General features: G+C 36.3%; 1 protein-coding gene across 1 annotated transcript in view; it reads right to left on the reverse strand.

The window, feature by feature from the left end:
* The window catches only part of LOC132151997 (protein kinase C alpha type), a 132356-nt gene that overhangs the window by 23700 nt on the left and 87605 nt on the right, over positions 1–21051 (reverse strand). The window contains exons 4-8 of the mRNA XM_059560600.1: positions 17838–17949; positions 17479–17607; positions 10949–11105; positions 7895–8029; positions 3830–3923 (exon numbers count right to left, since the gene is read on the reverse strand). Coding sequence (XP_059416583.1) covers positions 3830–3923; positions 7895–8029; positions 10949–11105; positions 17479–17607; positions 17838–17949 — 627 coding nt within the window. The remainder of the gene's footprint in view (positions 1–3829; positions 3924–7894; positions 8030–10948; positions 11106–17478; positions 17608–17837; positions 17950–21051) is intronic.

Here is a 21051-nt window from a genome sequence, read left to right on the forward strand (position 1 = left end):
ATTAAACGTTATAATGCTTTATTAGCCTATTATATTATAATATCATCACTGTTTAATTTTATTTAATTTTATTTTTTTTAATCTTTATTTTAAAGTGAAAATGTCACGTTTTCAGCTTTACTGAGCAATGATATAAACTGTCCCTTTGTGCTCCTGGTGGTGATTTTCCCCTTTAAGGTTGCCAACAAAGATCATTGGCACAACATCACTGTGATAGAGGCTGACTTAAACTCCAGATTACATTTTTTTTAGACATCATTGATAAGAAAAAAGCTGAAAGACTCATAAAACATGTGTTTTCATATCTCACATCTTCAGATTTGTCAAATCTCAGCTACCTCATCAGGTAGAACATTTTCCCCATGCTGTGCCATTTAAAACATGGTTACACTCTACAAATACACTTACAGTTTGTTCTAATAAAGGGCCTTCATTAGTCCCAATTGTGAGAGAAGGGCTGCTTTAACCCTTAGGCGGGTTTCTGTCATTTTAGACAAAAAAAAAAGTTAATAAATAAATGAATAAATAAAATAAAATTTTTGTATTTCAACAGAATGGTATAACATTTGAGACTTTTTTTGTACTTTCTATATGAACACAAAATAAATATGTGGATATAATTACAAAAAAAAATTATAAATGGTCTTAATAAAATATAGTTCAACTTGAGATCTTTATAATAAAAATGAATGCCAAAGTAAATGAATGGGGCATTTGAAAAATACAAAAATACAGAGCAATTTTTGGGGGGTGGTATAATTTAAAGATCAGGCATGGTGAAATAGACATTGCAATAATAAATATATCCAAATGAAATAAATCCAGTAAGTAATTATCTCTAAAAATACTCTTAATAACAAAATAAAACATAGCCATAATAGTCAAATTGATATGTATATATATGTATATCAAATATGTGTATATATATATATATATATATATGTACACACACGTTACAATTATCAGCTGGAGTGCCCATGAGCTCATGAGAGGGCACTCCATCCCATACCTATGCCCCTCAATCCCAGACTCCATTTCCCATAATTCTTTGCCTGGACTCATCAGTTTACAGCGGTCACATACTAGGAGGACTATAAAGCTTGCACACTCATATAGATTGCTGAGTATTGTATAAACTGTAGCACTCCCAAGTTCCTGTGTTTTCCTAGTTTCCCTGTTTTCTTGTCTTTGCCGGTTTTGATCCCTTGACTGTATACCTTGTTTCTGATCGTTTACTGCCTGACCAGACCTTCGCCTATTTATTGGGTTACTCTTTTGTCTCATCCTGGATTGTACCTATTTGCTGTTGTTTGATCCTGCCTGTTGTGAACACTCTTTGGATTAAGGCTGCATCTGGATCCTCATCTCCATTGTCACGCTCCCACATTACTATATATATGTAAATATTTCTTAGATATATACATGCTTGTGTGTATTCATATATACATATAAATATACACAGTACACACATATATTATGTAAACACAATTTTTTATTTTGAACACATAATGTTCTTTCCCACCAAATGGCAATAATCTGCCTTCCATGCACTGGATTTTAAATATTTTGCTCTTTTTTTAACTGACTATATTTCATGAAAATAATATGAATAATTTTGTATTTTAAATAGAAATAAATGGCTCATAATTTAGAGTTGAATGTTATGTAGTACCATGAAATTGTCTCAAAATACCACAAACAAATATTATAGTATAATATAGTATAATAGTAATATAATAGAGTACAACAGAAATATAATATAGTACATTCTTTTCATTAAACAAAATGTTATGCTTTTTTTTTGTTTTTGTTTATACCACCAAGGATCAACAGTATAAGTGAGGAAGACCAGAAGGTTAAAAAATTACATTGGGCTTTTTTTGACAATTGCGGAGCTGTTGGGTCAGAGTGCAAGTGTATTTTGCATCAAAAATGGTATGTCTCCCTAAAGCAAAATTAATTCCCACAACTATGCATACCTCTATTACCTCTATTTAACTATTGGAATCTATCACTGCCCCAGGCACACACAAAAAGTACTCTTTGCAAGAGATCTTCACACACTCACATACTTCAAAAAGAAGCTGGATTAATGTCATGACAATTTAATAAAAAATTGATGCAGATAAAAAGGGCATGAAACCAGCCAGCCAGTCAACACACACATATTGGCACACTGCTGCTGACACGCACCTGCTCAAGGCCCTCTAATGTCTGATCCTGAAACCATATGAGAGGAGTAAGCAGAGATACACATGCATACATGTAACACACATATGTGTGATAAGGAAAAGACAATATTTTATCTAATTTTCTCACCCAAAGTCACGGCCACTTTTTTCATTCGACTTCATTTATGACTACTCAGTATGTGGTTGAAATTGAGAAAGCCTGGGTAAATGGGGTGTCTCACTAGCCAACTCATAAGAACTAACTTTCAGTAGGGGGTTTCTCACCTGCCGACTGTTTTTGATTAAATCTTCTGTCTTCTGAGGTCTTTCAAATGCACTGATCAAAAATGAAAGTGGGTGGCATAATAAACAGCTGCTTATACATTTTGAATTGAATTCTTATCTGACTTACTAATAAGTGAAGCTTGTGAAAAAAGAAATCCAACAGGAACACTGCATGCACTAAAACTGATTTAAACCTTAAAGGAATGTGTTGTCAGCCTTAGTAAGAAAAAAAGTTCAGCTAGTGACGACACTGACAATTGAAATCTTATATGAAATAATAATAATAAAAATCTATATTTTATTATTTCAACACTTTATTTTTATTAGCCATTTTGCCCCCAAATTATATTTCTATATATTCCATTCCATTGCTTTGTCCACTTAAAAGGCTATGGCTACATTTAACCCACAACACTTAATGAAACTTTACAATCTATATACAGTGCCCTCCATAAGTATTGGACCAGTAAAGACAAAATTGCTTTTTCTGCTGTGGAGTCAAGACATTTGCAAATATGATTAAAAGAATATGCAACAAAACTACAGAATGTGGTACAGTTTTGCCTCATATTTATCTTTTAATCATATTTACAGATTTCTTGACTCCACAGCAAACAGAACAATTTTGTCTTTACTGTTCCAATACTTATGGAGGACACTGTATGATGATTTCCTGCAACTGATAAACAGAAACTATTGTACCAGGTGCAGGTAGGACTTGTACATAATCTACAAACAGGAAAAAATAACAAGAAAGGTTATGACTGCCATCATTTGGCAAAAAAAGGAATTACGAGAAAACTGATTCTTATAGCCGATGGTGACTGGTGTGGTAATGAGTTTCTCATCTAGTGTTTTTTGGGTTTTTATGGGTCACAGACATAACCATCTCCAAGGCAGCTATAATGTATTTCTATGTGTACAAGCATCTACAGTAAGTGTCTCAGGAAAGCTACAAGTAGATTTACATTAATATATCCTAATCATGTTTCCAATGAAACATTACATCTTCAGCTAACATGCTAAACAGATATACAACCTGAAAGTTACAGCATGTTGTTCCGGAAATAATAACAAGGTATTTCCCACTAAATATTTGCGGTGTCGCTCAGGAGGCTTTAGGCCTGAGGGTCACTCTAATAATTTATTGATTGTGTTTTTCAACCTGCTCATCTTACCTAGTCATTAAAGACAAAGCAATTATTCTATAAAGAATGATTCAGTTTAATTAATTAACAAAAGCTTATTGTTAGCAATTGGTGTTCTGTAAGAGCCATTAATTAATTTACTGATAGTTCAGCTCAGGTTGAATTCTCTAAAGAAACACAGGAGAGATTTGGGATTTTTGTACACAAGGGTAATAAAAGAGTCACCTCAAACTTCTGTCGGAGCTCAGTATCCTCATCATCTTCATCTGGAATTGGCACATTGTAGTACTCCCCCTCATCCTGGTTTAAAATTTTATACCTGTATCACAGATAAAGATATGGCACAAGTTATGATTGCAGATTTATGGTATTCATTAAAGCACATGTTAAGTCCATATAGGTCTGTTTACCTATTAAGTATTCATTCCGTTTAGAGTCTGTAAACAATATTGATTTTTTTCTCCAAATAATGTAATTATATAATTAGTAACATGTTGTAAGTCCTTCTGGGCATTGTTCCGCCAGTGCCAGATTACCAGCCGCAGGGTCATCAGCTGGGAGCCACCCTTCACTGATGTTTGGCCCCTTTATTCTCAGAACATTTCAGGGTGGTGGGGTAGCGGACAGGGATGTCTCCCTGCTGCGCTCTGCGGATTTAGATCTCGGGTTCCTATGCCTTGAAACTTCTCCATACCCCAACACGTATCATTCCTCCTAAGCCAAAGCCAAAAGCTTCCTTTCTCTGCCTCGTCGACAAGGTCTTTTACATCCTTCCTCACATTGCCAGAGCTGAAGCCGATGTCTCTCAGGAAGAAGATGGTCGACTGGGCCACATGGCCACAGCAGCCTATCTTCACTGGGTAAGTTGTTGCTCTCTCATTTTCTCTGGCATTCTGCTACCAGGTCTGCATACTGTGACTTTTTTTGCTCGTATGTCCTGTGAACTGCACCCTCCCAAGGCACTGTCAGCTCCACTAACATTACCTGTTTGCTCATCTCGGACCATGCCAAAAGGTCTGGTCTCAATTTGGTTTGCACAATAGAAGCGGGGAATTGTGGCCGCCTGTCCAGGTCTACTCGTAATGACCAGTTACTTCCACTAGCCAGGATTGAAGTCCTGTGCTTATCTGACCTGCTGTTATAAATTGGACAGGCTGACTCTTAAGGCTCTGATGCCTCCTGGCTGCCATCATCCTTGCTCTTTCTGTGTATTCTGCCAACTTCTGTAACAACTGGTCATGACGCCACCTGTAGCGACCCTGTGCCAAAGCAATTTTACGCCCACACAAAATATGGTGAAGGGTTCCCCTTAGCTGCACTCCACAAGCTGCAGATTTCTTCAGCCCCAAACCACTGTGCCAGGTTAACTTGACTGGGAAATGTGTCATAAATTGATCAAATTATGAAACTTAATAACCTCTCTTGGGGAATTCTTCAAAGGTTGCTCCAGCTGACAGGTAAGATGTCAGCCCATTTTGTACACTGGCCTTGTTGGCCTTGACAGCTTTCACAAGAAGTTTTTCCTCTTCCAATCTCATCACTTCTGTGACCACTAAATTTTTTTGCTCCTTTGTTGATTCCATTGACCAAAATTTACATGGCTCACCTCAGCCAAGACCCTGTCTTCCCTTCTAGGTTTTTCCAACCACCTCTTGGTGCTTCAGGTTGGCAATGGCGTTATCGACACATTCCTCTGCCTTCCACTTCCTATCGGTCTGAACATTTGCACCAGCGTTTTGGACAAAATAGTCACATGATTGCTTAAGCTTGAGTAAAAGCCTGGTCTTCTCCAGCCTGTACCCAATTGAGATGCTATTTACTGGAAGCTGAAGAGCATTTCTTCCAAACAGTGCTAAATCTGAAAAACATTGTGGCACACAAAGCCACTTATGGATATAGCTATTTGAAATAGCCTCCAGCTTTGCCACTGTTGTTGCTGTTATTTCACACATCTTCAGTGGCCACATCGCACATTGGTAAAGAGTAAACTGATAGCACCAAAGTTTGTATTTGCCAGGAAGGTAGCTCTGATCAATTCTCTTAAGGCCATCTTTCAGCTGAGTTATTACTGTAGTTGCCAAATGCTTGTCTGAGAGCTCAGCTGAGTACTCTCTGCCCAAACATCTTATTGGTTGCTTAGAGAGCACTGGGATCCTCTCCCCTGCCACTGTATCCACTCGCTTGCCCTACAAGACTTGGCTATCTTGATTCTCATTCCGGCCCAACTCAGCAGCTCCTCCAGCATCTTGATGAGCAGCGTTGTGCAAGCCACTGTCTGAAGCAGGATTGTGATGTCGTCCATGAAGCATCGAAGTGGCGGCAACCAAATTCCAGCACTATTTTGTGCTCCCCTTGCCATGGACCTTGCTCTGATCAAGATTACATCAAAGGCTCCTGTGAATAGAATGGGGGATATTGAACATCCATAGCTATTCCCTTGCCAAGTTTCTGCCAAATGGTTGTGTAATCACATACAGTAATTAATGACATAGCTTTGAATAATGTTTATAACACTTCTAGGCAAATAGAAGTAGTCCAGGGCAAAATCAATCAACTGATGTGGAACACAGCCGTAGTCGTTCTCCAAATCCAGCCAGATAACATGAAGATATTTCTTGTCCTTTTTTGTGGACTGGATTTGGTCCCAGATTAATGCTGCATGCTCTGAGCACCCTGAGAAACCTAAGACACCTGCCTTCTGACGACTTTTATCAATTTAATTGTTACAGAGGAGGAACTTGGTCAGACGCTTGGCAATCACTGAGAAGAAAAGCTTTCCTTCCACGTTCAAGAGTAAAATGCTCCTAAACTGACTGATGACAGATGAATCCCTTTCCTTTGAGATTAAGACGGCCACTGCTCTACGCCACTAAGCTGGATCCTGCTGTTGCTTCCAGATTATCATCGTGGCTCTTTCTGTGTATTCTGCCAGCTTCTGTAACAACTGGTCATGATGCAACGTGTAGGGACCCTGAGCCAAAGTAATTTTACACCCACACAAAATATAGTGGAGGGTTCCCTGAGCTGCATTGCACAAGCTGCAGATTTCTTCAATCCCAAACCAATGTAGCAGGTTAACTGGGCTGGAAAATGTGTCATAAATTGATCAAATAATGAAACTTAACCTGGCTTGGGGAAATCTCCAAAGGTTGCTCAAGATGACTGACATTGGTAGAGAAGAAGACTCCTCAAGGTCTTCTTTTCCATTGCCAATGAACCAATCTTCTTCTCTTCGAGCATGTCTCTTGCAACCTTGAAAGGGTCTTTTAGGAATCTTGAATGCTGGATCTCTTTCATCCTCCTCCACTTTCTAATGAGAGCTACCCTTCTAAGTGAAGCCAACCGACTCTTAATTTGATTCAACAGGACTTTAAGAATTTTCCTTCTCATATTCTGCTGCCTTTCTTACACAAGCTGCAGAATTTCCCTTTCCCTTCTGCTCATAGCTTTTGGCTTGGGCGTCTTCCTCCTTGCTTCACCAAATCTCTGGAGGCATTTGACGTGGATAGTCTCGCAAATGAGACTAACGTTGCTCTCTACATTCCCTTTGATATTGTTTATGAGCATTCTTTCCAAGTCATCATCCAGCTTACTCCATGGTGCTTCGTTCTTGGTCTTTTTCATTCTTGGTCTTTGCTCACAGAATTGGCTTTTTCCTTCCTGGTTCTCCTTCTTTCCTTCCATCTTCTCTTATGGGTGTCCTTTCTGAGGTTTTGGAACTCATCAGGCAAATTGTGTTTTGATTTTCTGATGTCCAATAACCGTCGGCCACATTGGGCTTATTAGCACTGTGGTGCTCAACCTGGCTCTGTGCCCTTTTTTTCTCATCTGCGAGTGCAGTGTTCAATACCGTGTATTCTGTCCTAGTTGGCCCTTCTCCCAGCCCACCTCTCGGAGGATCACTGGGCTGTTGATTCTTAACTGAACTCGTAGTTAGTTCGGGTTGGCCTAAGGCCAAGGCCTATGGTCGGGGTAACTAGCCCGCCCACACCACTTGCAGTCTTCCCCGCTGCCAGTTAGTCTTATATATATATATGCAGTGTTGTGCCATTTTTACAACTAAATGTAAAATAATTTTGGAAAAGTTTATGTGAACAACAACATCAAATTGGTCTCTTTGTCACACAAAGCTAGCTTCAGAAGGCTTATAATATACTGCACTTCCTTTATGGGGCTTTGATGTTGGTTTTTAACTAATGAGACATACAGTATATAATAACAGCAGGAAATGACTGCTGAACAAGTGACCAAACCTTTTTCCTTTACAGTGAGAAAGAGACAAATCCTTACCATCCACACACTGAGGATTTCATGAGCTCAGATACACCAAAAGACATTGAGCCCATGAAATCATTACGGGTGGTTCTGTCCCAGTCCCACACCTCCACAGACAGCCGACGGTCCTTATCTGTTGGCTTCAGTTTACTGGAACAGACAATCACACACACACGGACCAGGATGAAGCATTGCATTAACACTAGGGCTGAAACGATTCCTCGAGTAACTCAAGTAACTCGATTACAAAAAATGATCGAGGCAAATTCCTCTGCTTCGAAGCCTCTTTTAATTTATCTTAAATCTCACGTCAGGTACTTTCGCAGTGATTTTTTTTTATGTGACACAACGCGTTTACGTCACCCAAAAAGCGGAAGGAGACACAAGCGCTGCATCCGAAGTCACATACTGCAAGGAGTCAGCAGTGTTTTGATTTGAGGGCGCGGGCAAACGTAAAGAGAAGGTCGTGGTGTGTGTCCATTGCAAGATAGAGTTGGCATACCACAACTAGGGCCCTATGATTTCCGCGATGCAGAAAACGCGGAGGGAATAGCGGAATCCAGTCATAAAAACTGATTTTTACAGTTTAACGCGGAATGGCAAGGAATTTGCCAAATTTTGAATGAATTAATCAAAAATAGTTCATTGCACTTACATTAAATCACGATATGGACTAATATCTGTAAATATTAAGCCGGAACAGTCTATTTAAATATGAATCCTGCATGTTCTGCATGTCTCTGTTAATGAATGGAGCAGAAACGCGACTAGCTTTTTGTCACACGCACTGAAGCGCGCGTGGCGCTCCGGTGATTTCAGCGTCTGCGGTCTCACTAAATATGGAAGTGAACATATGAACAACATTTCCAAAACTGCTCTGACAGTCACTTCATGAGGATTTGACCGTTTGATTTGAGTAAAACTAGCGCCGCATCACATACACAGAACTGTAAAGGTACGTCAGGTACGTCAACCCGTCAAAATAAAAGTCCGTTTTTTTTAAGGTTTAATCACACAACATTTCTTCCATTTTTTATTTTTAATAGTAAATCCCATTTGTTTACCAAAAAGTTAAGTTTGCTTAATTTTTAATAATTAAAAGATAAATTAAATTAATGTTTTATGTGTTTAATGTGCATCTCAGAAAATGCTTTATTTTAAACCCCAAACTGAATGGCACTTAAATGCACTTAAATTAAAATTAAATTAAATTTATGCATTTGGCAGACGCTTTTATCCAAAGCGACTTACAGTGCATTCAGGCTATCAATTTTTACCTATCATGTGTTTACTTCATCTGTCAACTTTATTGTCATTGTTCACAGTACAAGTACAGACAGAGAAACAATGGGTAATAATTAAATGTTTATTTTTGATGTATGCATTGCATTTTATGCATTTAAAAAGTAAAAATATTTTTTTTTCTAAAAAAGGAAACTTAGTTGTTCATTTTAAGAGACCCAGGAGTCATATTTTCTCTTGTATAATTAATATTGCACTTTAATTAAGCAAAAACACATTTTATCCGATTACTCGATTAATCGATAGAATTTTTTGTAAAATACTCGATTACTAAAATATTCGATAGCTTCATATAATAAAGCAGGGATTTCCAGCTGCATATTCAGATGAAAACTCAAGCGAGGCTAAACATAGATTTTTTTTTGTCTTTTACAGTAACTATTAACTATATCATTTTCATTGTAAATATTGACATGAAAACACAAACCAAATAGCCTAAATATGTATAGACATTAATACTGAAGGTATTACAATAAAGTTCAGGGCTCACAAAAAAAAAATCCTTCAAAAGGGTAACATGATCTCACACCTAAATGGTGACCCTCAGCTTTATAAATAGTCACACTGTCTGCATGCAAGCCATATTATGGCCACTATGAACACGATACATTGGTTATTAAAAATATAAGCAAACTTTTCCATAAATATTATTCATTTCTCCTTTTTGAATTTTAAAGGTGCACTAGGTAACTTTTATTTTCTCCCAAATTAACAAATCTGATGAAACCAAACTGTCATGAAACCAAACTGTGTTTTTGTCTAATCCGGAATCACTATGGAGACTTAAGAGCCTATAATAAGTGTTTATATATTCATATTTATATATTCAGACTATTTTAGAACTGTCGGGACAATCCCTGCTGGAGAAGCCTAGTACCTGCATGACCTTCATATCCATAAACAGAGAGAAGTAGCTACGGCTACAATGTTCTTTGCAAGAAGCATGCAGTTTACTTTATTAACAACTAGAGCACCAAAAGTTAGATAGTGTACCTTTAAATATTTCATTTTTATTTACGATATCATCATCATCCACATGTGCAGATGCATCTGTATCAATTGCAAAAATTTTTTTTGCTTAAGTATGTTTGAATGGATAATATGTGATTGCATGTGTGCACATAAACGGTGCTTTTTTTTGCCATCTATCACTTTGGCTGCTTCCACACTATAGAAATGGCATCAGCATTCAGCCCATTAAAAACAATCCTTCACCTAATAAAAAGGTATGGATTGGGGGATGAATTATAATAGCATCATATAGTACAGATCATGTCATCATGTCTATTAAATGTGACCCCACATCTATTATACATTCATTGATTTGAACTTAAGACCTAATATCGATTTGAACATAAACCTACTCTAAGGAAGTCACTATAAATAGTTTTTATTTTGAAAGTTTTCATTTTGAGGGGTTATTCATATGCATGTCATTATGCTGTGAATTGTACTGTCCTCCTTTGAATGAATCTGGCTCTGATTTATCAGGAAGCACAGTGATCTCATCAAAATTAATCAGGGTTATATAAAATGATTGTGCCATCAGTTGAAAAATTATCTAATGAATATGAAGCCATTTATTAAAACTAATGCTACAGTAGACCTATATGGAAGAGTAGATTTTATAGAGCAAGTGATACCATTTTGGAAACATTAAAACACTAAAAAAACATTAATAAAGAATGTTTATGCACATACAGTAAAACTAACATCAATGACACATTAATCCTAAATATTAGGATGTAATACAATTTTGCAACTCACAATGTAAATGACTCGTTCCAAGCCGGATTCAGAGTAGAACGGATGGTTTTCGTTTTCTGTTTTGTCTCATTTTTAGGGTCTGGAATCAACTTGAGTTTTACATATGGATCAGACAATCCATTTGGGTCCATTGGAATCATATTCTTGCCTTCCCCCACTGCAACACAACATGCCAAATAAGACACGACATCAGAACATGAATTAATAAAACAATACAATAAAACACATGTAAATAATAGAGGGCAGGTGGTAACGCTGAAGTCTCAGGGTAATGTTACTCCACATAAACTCTGAACTGTGACATAATAATTAAGAAGTGGCTTTAAATAATTACTATGCACTATACATTGACTATGAATGTTAGAAACTGGACATGAAGTATCATGATCAGTGTACAAAACACTCCAGATCAGCTTTTCATAACTGTTTGTTTGGTTTAGTGTGCTACTTTATATAAGCGCGCGCGCGCGCACACACACACACACACACACACACACACACACACACACACACACACACACACACACAAATACCTGCCACACATTTCCTTTACTTACGTTAACCCACAAAAAGGTTAGACTTTGAATATCTAAAATTTCAAAACCAACAAGGCAAATGCAAACATGTGGTGTGCCACTAACATTTGTCACTGAACACAATGAAACACATGGAGCTACAATAAAAAGCTATGCATATATAGAATACAGATAAATAGTGGATGACCTGTTCAGAGACTTTAGTCTGTGAAATAGACATTGCCAGACTACAACTCTAACACACACCATCTGAAAATGGAAATATCAACATTTACAACCTCAGTGCCTGAACTACTTCTGTTTGACAGGTAGGAGGCGCCCTACAATTTAATGACCCAACATGGTTTTGTGTTTGCTTCTATTTAAATTAATTTATTAATTTTTTCATTAAATTTAAAATCACTTTATTGCAATGACATTATGTGTAATGTCATTGCAATAAAGAGATTTTAAATTGAAAGAACAAATTAATTTAAAGAACACAGAGACATGTTGGGTCATTAAAGTGTCACCTACTTCTGCCAAGAAAAATAAATTCAAAATTCAAGAACATCAAACAGGGTGAAAATATTACAAGAAAATATAATAGTAACAATACATCAGTCAAAAAGGAAATAAAAAACAACAAGACAGGATCAGGAAATCTCTTGCCGGGCACAGCTCAAACATAGGTGTGTGAAAGTGAATGTGGACACATTGACTAAATGTCTACTGGAAAATAGGAAAGAAAGCAACACATATAATTTTTTTTTTAAATAAATAAAAAATCAATACCAGATGTGTGTGGAGAGGGAGAAAAAAATGCTGTAACATTTTACAATAACAGTAATACAGTAGTACTAATTTAACAGTAGTACTAATTCTTATATATATATATGAATAATCATATACTAATACCTAAATTAAATATTACTTAAATGAGCTAATACAGTACATTAGCTAACAAACATACATGTATAGTCAATATGTTTTACACACAAGTTGTATGAGTCATGTCATAATTAAGATTAGTTCATTAGTATAAGCCTTAACTCATCATTAGCTCATAAAAACAAATTAAAAATTAAAGTAATATTTAATTTAGTTTATGGTACATGATTATTCATGTACTGTAATGTAACTGAGTATACATATACATTACATGTATATGCAAAGTAATAGAATTTCAGTCAAGTTGAGAACAAAATGAGAACTTTAAGTCCATATTATGGTTCTGTTATATATGATATATGTTGAAACTCTCAGAAAACTAGTATGAAAAAGGAGGGTCAAGTCGATAAGCAATCAGATAATCAAGAAAATGGAGGGGGAAAAAAAACTCTGTGCTCTTCCCTTGGGCCACCACTGCAAAATAAACATTGCTAGCATATTTGTCTTCCTCTAAGAGTAAATATTTCATAGCTCTCTTAAGAGAACTGCAGTCTTAGGTCTTTCCCTCAGAGGCATGATGTATGATGGATTAGCTATCTTGAACATAAAAGTACACTATGTGGCCAAAAGTATGTGGATATCCACTTCTGAATAATGGCTTTGTCTATTCCAGTAATGACACATCTTAATGCTAGATCACACAACGACATTTTAGAGATTTATGTGCTTCCAACTGTGTTGCAACAGTTTGAGGAGGGTCTTTTTACAACATGACAATGCATGTATCTATAAAGTAAGGTCCATATAAATTAAATTACTGTGTCTAGCGTGGAAGAACTTAATTGGCCAATAAAAAACTCTGGCATGAAAGCCTACTGAGCAACTTTGGGATGAATTGGAACAGAGCCTGACCCCATTACCTAGCGAGAGTGTTTGACCTTTCTGACGCCCTTGTATCTTGTTGAAAATCTTATTTTAAAAGCATGGAAACAATCATGCTTCCCTTCCTTGCATCACTTTTGGTAAGCCTTAACAACTGCACTCTGGAAACCTCGTACAAGACTTGCTGTTTTGGAGATGCTCAGACCTAATCACCAAACCATCCCTATTTGGCCCTTTTCACTCAGGCCTTTTTGCTTTACCATTTTTTTACCACATGAAATTCAAGAAATTACTGTTCACTTGCTCTGTCTAGAGCACTCTATGTAGTCAGAATCCTTGGGTATACAAAAATCTCACTGAATTATTACTATTACAACTATTATTATTACAAAAAAAACAGTTAAGCACGAAGCCCATTCTAAAGATTCCATCGTTCATTTCAATCACAATGCTGACTGCCTACACACAATGGTGAAACAAATACCCAATAACCCTAACCTTAATCTTAGTACAGCGATGGTAGCACATCCTGATTGATCATATTACTGGTAACACTTTGGTAATGCACTAAGTAACATAAGCTAACAATGAAGAAAATATTTTTTCAGCATTAACCTTTGTTTTTGTTAGTTAATTAGTTCACTTTCATGTTACTTCACAGCATTAACTAATGTTGAAAGATACAACTTTTGATCTTAAAAATGTATTACGGAATAACTGTTGAGATTAACGTTAATTAAGAATGATAAATGCTGTAATAGTATTGTTAATTGATAGTTCATGTAAACTAATGCTAGCAAATGAAAACTTTAAAGTGTTGCCGCATTATTGTCTGTTGCAATCCGATACATCTCAGATTTGACTAAACTCTGAAATTCATCCACAAATTCTGAAATTTTTTTTGACAGATGACCAGATTTTTCACTGTGATTTGTGAACATGATTAAAAATGCTTGCAGTGGATGGCAACTTAAAACTAACACTAAAGGGAGGAAAGAATTAATGTACACTGTGTTCCAAATTATTATGCTAGTACCGTATTAGTAGGATTTCATTAAAATAAATATCCAGGTTTTAGTTTTATTTTAAAGAATTGTGTTTGCTTTATTTTTCATGTTTTAAGTAACTGATCTTAAGTAAGTGATCTTAATTTTTAAGTAACTAATCTTAGACAGTTTAGGTAATTAGATGGACAGGTGAGCTTAGTGTGATGAGTGGGGCGGGGCCGAGCCGATGGAGTGAATCGAAATGAACGACACCTGCGACACTCACCGGGTCTCGAGTCCCACGGAGGAGATGGAAGGATACAAAAGAGGAGCGATGACAGTGAAGGCAAGAGAGAAGACCAGGCCTGGATTTTATTTTGTGTTTGGTTTTTATTTGTACGCGACAGTCGTGCTGTTTTGTGTTTATTTTATTATTAAAGTCTTTGTTTAATTATCCGCCGGTTCCCGTCTCCTTCTTCCCGTAATCATTGAGATTTTATGTTATTACACTTAGTTAAAGGGAAACCTACATAAAGAGGTTGTTTAATATTATTAAGCAAGTCAACATTCTCATGCAATATGGGGAGAAAGGAAGATCTTGTGAAGGTGAAATAGTGTAATGTCTTGCAACAAGCATGAAAACAATTGATATATCGTGAAAACTTAAGAGAGATCATCGAACTGTCAAAATATTTGTTATCCACAGCACATACGAATTTGATCAGACAAAGGCTTATTAAGAGAGGTTTCTGTCAGACAAATTAATTAATTATTAAAGGGCAGCTATAAAAAAACCACTGTTGAGCAGCAAACAGGTTTTTGAAGCTGCTGGCATCTCTGGAGTCCCAAGAACCTCTCGATGCAGGATCCTTCAGAGGCTGGCAGTTGTGCTTTGAGCATAAAGCTGCATTTCGACTGCTCCTAACCAAAACTCACAAAGAGAAACATTTGCAGTGGGCTCAGAATTACATGAAGTCAATCAGTTTTATTCACGGACAAATGGCGTGCTACACTTGATGGTCCAGATGGATGGAGTTCTGGATGGTTGGTGAATGGCCACCCTATACCAACAAGACGCCCTAACCCTAACGTCAGGAAGGAGGTGGTAGAGTGATGATTTGGGCTGGAATATGGGGAGGTGAGATGGTAGGTCCCTTTAGGGTCCCTGACAGTGTCAAAATGACCTCTGCAAGATATGTGGAGTTCCTAACAGACAATTTTCTGCTACGGTATAGAAAGAAGAATCGTGCCTTCCGATATAAAATGAATTTCATGCAGGATAACACACCATCCCATGCTACAAAAAACACCATTGATTCCTTGATTGCTATGGGCATAAAAAGAGAAAAAAATCATGGTCACCTTTCGTGGCCACCATCATCCCCTGACCTCAATCCTATTGAGAACCTGTGGAGCATCCTTAAAATGAAGATCAATGAGGGTGGGCGGCAGTATACCTTCAAACAACAGCTCTGGGAGGCAATACTGTCAACCTCAAATTAAATACTGCCAGAAACTATATATAGACTTACAAGTTCATGGATGAGAGAATTGTTCAAGTTATCTCAAAGAAGGGTGCATATATTAATATGTAACTTGAATTGTAAATAGGTTTTTAGTTTTAAATTGTTTATGTTTGGAAACAATTATCTGTCCATGCAGCAAGTATGACTGATTTCTGTTCTGAATAAATCTGTTGACATTATCAGTTCTTTCACATGTAATAACATTCCCATTGTAAAATAATAATTGAGGATAAAATTAATCCTTAATCATACTGACTGTTGGTATGTGCCAAAAATTGTATGTGCATAATAATAATGCATAAAAACACGTTGTACATATATATTTCTAGTTAGATATTTCCAGCAAGACAAATTACCTTTATCTCAATAGCGCTATAATACAGATTGTGTCAAAAAGGCATCCAGTTCCGCTTGTGTAAATATATTTGTTCTCTATCTGGTCACTGCTTTACTCCTCACCTAAAGCTTTACATGGCATGCAATAGAGCAGACATTTAGTATACAAAATTGTTACAGATATAACACACCACATCATCAACATTACATTAACATAAACATACACATATGCATGTACATACATACATACAGACTTATAAGCATATATGTGTATGCCATCAAGCAAAATCGCACACACTCAGAGTGAGTGTGAATGCAGCCTGTGATCTATTCTTGAACTCATCAGTCTGACATTCTGCTAATGGCATTTTCTTTCTCAGCCAGTGAACGTCACACAGACTAAATCACACTGCAGCTGTGTGTGTGCGCAGTTTGCTGGCATGTTGTAATCAGGCTGATTGCGCAGGTGCAGCTCCAGCACTCCAGACTATGCGTGTGTGGATCTGAAAACTAGGCCCTTCGGGCTCTTCGACTGACAGCACTGTTATAATACAGAAGCTCAGCTCAGCTCAGCTTTTCAAATGCTACACATGCAAAATGTAATGTTTTAAGAGTACCATACTGGTGACAACACAATACAGAGTATCTGGGTAGTAGCATTTGGAATTTCCCTGAAAATACAGAGTAAATAAAAAATACAACTGCCTGAACGTGTTTAAGGTTTAGCAAAAAAGGTGCTTTATTCAACAAATTGGTTTAAATTAGTGAGAATGTGGTTCAGAGATTGGGGTTTAGTGTTTAAGCAATTAAAAAAAAAAAGCAATAACAATCATAATAAGCATATTTCCAGTAAGTGCCTCAGGCTTGCACGGTATGGTCAGCTCACTCATCAGGATCTTTGGTAATCCTCAGCAAACTTCGACAGTTGGTTGAACCCGCTCAATCGGTTATTTTTGAGGTTGGATATGCTACTTCGGCTGTGCGTCCTTCGTTATCAACCCAGAACTAAAGTTAGATTCAGTTCAATTTGTGAACCGGCTCATCCGGCTACTTCCTGAGAACTGGCTCAAAAGAACAATTCATTTAAGAACCGAACATCACAACTGCCTATTTGTGTATGACCTTTGCCTGCCTTTGGATTACGTTTGTGGATTAATCCTTCTATAAACTACTGCTTTTGGATCCTCAACCTTTGTGTCACAGCGCAGTTAATTACAATCAGCATAGCCCTGAAAATTGAGGGTAGGCTGGTGAAAGATATGACCAAGTATATCTAATAAAAAGCAGTGAACCAAATACAGAACCATGAAGGAAACCTTGGGAAATAAAATGCAACAGCATTGATATGTTTTGGACTGTTGCATCATTTGTCATGGTAAAACATGTAAACTCACCTGTGACACGCATTTTGTCTTCTATCACCTCAATCTTCAAGTAAAGACGTCCTCGTCTCTCTGTGTGGTCCATTCCACAAAGGCTTGGAACGTTCATCACACACTGCTTATGGACATTCATATCACAGGCTGTGAACACAAACACACATTTGCATAAAGCAAAAGATCCCTGATTTCAGATTTAATTAATGAAAAAAATACATTGCACATAATATTTTAAAATAACATTAACATAATATTCCAATAGTTAATCAAATAATTACTCTATATACACTAAACATCGATATAGAAAAGTCCCAACAACCACTGACCCTAGAACCGCTCCTGGGCAAAAAATAGTTTAGTACTGTACTACTTACAGTCACATTTCATTCCTTGGTGTATGAGTCCATATAGAAGAGATCCACAGTGGTCACAGAATGTGGGACTGCCATAGGTGTGAATCTTAAATTTGTGCTTGCTCCTAGGGTCCTACAAAGATAAAATAATTCAAAAGAAAGAGAGAGAATAGTGTAGGTCAGGAGATTGAGTCTGAGAAAACCCAAATGTCAGAACAGGAGGCCGAAGAACAACTAAACATTCTCTATTCCTCTTTCACATGATTTTTAGAATTTTTTTATAGGATTCATGATTTCGAATTCATTAATCTGGGTCAGAATGGTATAGATACAATGACAATTAACTTCATCATGCCATGTGAAACCATAAGAGATCTATAATTGTGTGAACTGCACCATGTTTATACCATACTGCTTCCAACAACATGACAACTAGATTTGGAACATTTACTGGAAGGTTGGAAAGCCACACTTTTAGTTTTGAACAGCCTCAAGTTGCAGAGGGGCATCATATAAGCAAATGCCTCTGGTATAGTCTGTGTGTTAAAGGTCAAAATGCTGTATTCTGCTGTTCAGCCTTTTTGGAGACAAAAAAACACAAGAAATTTCCCTTGAAATAGGCTCATATGTTTCTATTTAATTATAAACTCGAGGAAAACATTAGTCAAGCCAGACATCATCTTAGTTATGTACTTAAAATCAAACTCTAACATCCTGAAGGAAAACATGGAGGCTGCCTCTAATGGACTAATATTACCTGATATTATCAACAGCAACTATTACAATGTTTTTTTGTTATTTTATGGAGCTTGACAGCCTTTGGTCACCATAAATTTTTAACATTCTAATAAACCTAAATGAAAATCATTCAGGTGTAGAAGATGATGAGGGTGAGTAAACGACTATTAGTGTCGTCATGATACCAAAATTATTGTTTCGATACCGATACCTAGTCAAGAATTGCGATTTCGATACTTTTTCGATACTTTTCCTGAAAAGGGAATATATCAAATATCATTGCTGTGCTTTATTTTAAAACCTGGACATAATTCTAATCATATAACACACTAATAAATGAACATATGAACAGCAGATATATTAAACATTTGAACAAAATATGAAATATCAAAATATAAAAAATAAATTAGAGCAATGACATTCAAGGTAAAGAAAGAATAAATTTAGCATTATCTCAGTTATCATAAGAAACATAAGAGTAATACATTTATCTTGATTCTGAACTTTGAATAAAAAAATATGAACAGCGATTATATTAAACAATGTTTCTGAACTCAGAAGATTAAATGTCAAAAGATAAATAATATAAATTTAAGCAATGGCATTCAAGTAAAAAAAAAAAGCAAATAAAATTTAGCAGCAATATCTCAGAAATTGTAACCTTTTCTTTCAGAGGAGAAAACTCAGCCAGTGAGCTTTAATGAGCGTCATCTTTAATGAGCATCATCTTTTTCTGTCGTGGACCGGCTGCCACAGTATCACTTGTGCTCACACATGCAGCAAAGTGATGCGCGGGTCGGGTTTTTTTTCAACCCGTGGGTTCCGCTTTTATGAAATAATTTGGCCCGCCCCAGCCCGCAAATAAAGTAAAATTTCTTTACCCACCCCGACCCGCGCATCGGGGACATCACGGAAGATACGTTGCTACTTAGACCTTCGTATTGTAACCTTATCAAAGAACCTAATAAAATATGAAAATATATATTCCAAATATTTAATATAGGCTATATGAAATTGCACAAGTGATGGTTTGTCCGTGAACGAATCTTTTAGGTGAATGAATCGTTCTCGTTCAGGTAATCCACTGACTCATATTTCTCATTATGCAAGAAAACCTCGTGCTTTGTTCATCTGAACAACTTATTTAAACTATTTAATGCGATTATGCACACATTTTAGTAAAGCCAAATCAGTTTAGTAAAGCAACTTATGGAGCCATCTCGCTGTAGTGCTTTTTTGCTGCTCGCGTGAGGAGAAAAAACACAGACGTCCATAGGGAGGCACTGGAAGCGTGCGTTGCACACACCAACATGAAATACGTCTCTTACAAATCTGGAATGCAGTCATTCTTTGAAGTATCGATACTAATAAATTTAGGAATCTTGATGTTTTTAATTTCCGAGAATCGCAATACTTTTGAAGTATCGTGCACCGTGCAACACTAATTTATATATATATTTTTATAATCTTCTATTGACTAAGGAATCAAGGATTACTTTCTTTTTTTGTACTTTTGAGATAGATTAAATTATTTACATTGGGACTATGCAACAACTACAAAATCCGTTTTAAATCCATGCCACTTAGTCATTTGGACATAGACCATATAACCTTGGCTATACATGTGTCATGAAAATGTTTATTAAGGATATTAATGACTGAACTAAGCAGGAAATCAGGACAAAATAATGACACCATATGGCATATTATATAATGTCACATATAATATACACTTTATGGATAGACATTATGTCATATTGTTTACCTTACCTGTAAAATGTCTGGAAAAAAGTTAGAGTTGTGACACATTTAAGCTTGTGGCACATTTTTTTGTCTCCCTCAAAAATAAAGGCATTTTGCTTTAATATGCCACTATTGTGATTTTAATTTTCCAGATATTTTACTAAAGGTAGAAGATTCATCCTACAGATGATAGAGTGTTTTGTTTGTTTTAATTCTTTACCATTGATCAGTTTTAAATAATTTTGCTGTTTACATTGTTCCCAACACATTGTGAAGATGAAAGGAGAGTCCAAGGTCTAAGCCAACAGGGCCTCGGACATAATGTAAGATGAGTTTTATTTCAGATGCCTGACCATAGCCAAACATTAAAGACACTCCCTCACTTCAGAAAAGCATCGATTATTAAAAATGCAAGAATATGTCATGGATGGTTAAATATAATTAGCTATAATGACTTACTACAACATTTAACACTTGCATCTATGTAGCTCTGGAAATCATAATAAGGCCATTAACATTAAACTAATTTCACCATTAAAATCTAGTATGAAAGCCCCATGCCTTCTGAAATTATTTTATTTTTATTTTATTTATAATTACTTTCTCCACATCATCTAAATTGCAGACAGGACAAATTACAAAGTTCAAGTATTGTCATCAAAAATGTAATGGCCTAGATCCAGGTTTCTCAAATGAGGGTTGATAAGTTGATGAAAATGTAATAATTAATTATACTGAATTTAAAATAAATACA

This window comes from Carassius carassius, chromosome 10, assembly GCF_963082965.1.
Source record: "Carassius carassius chromosome 10, fCarCar2.1, whole genome shotgun sequence".
Taxonomy (NCBI): Eukaryota; Metazoa; Chordata; class Actinopteri; order Cypriniformes; family Cyprinidae; genus Carassius; species Carassius carassius.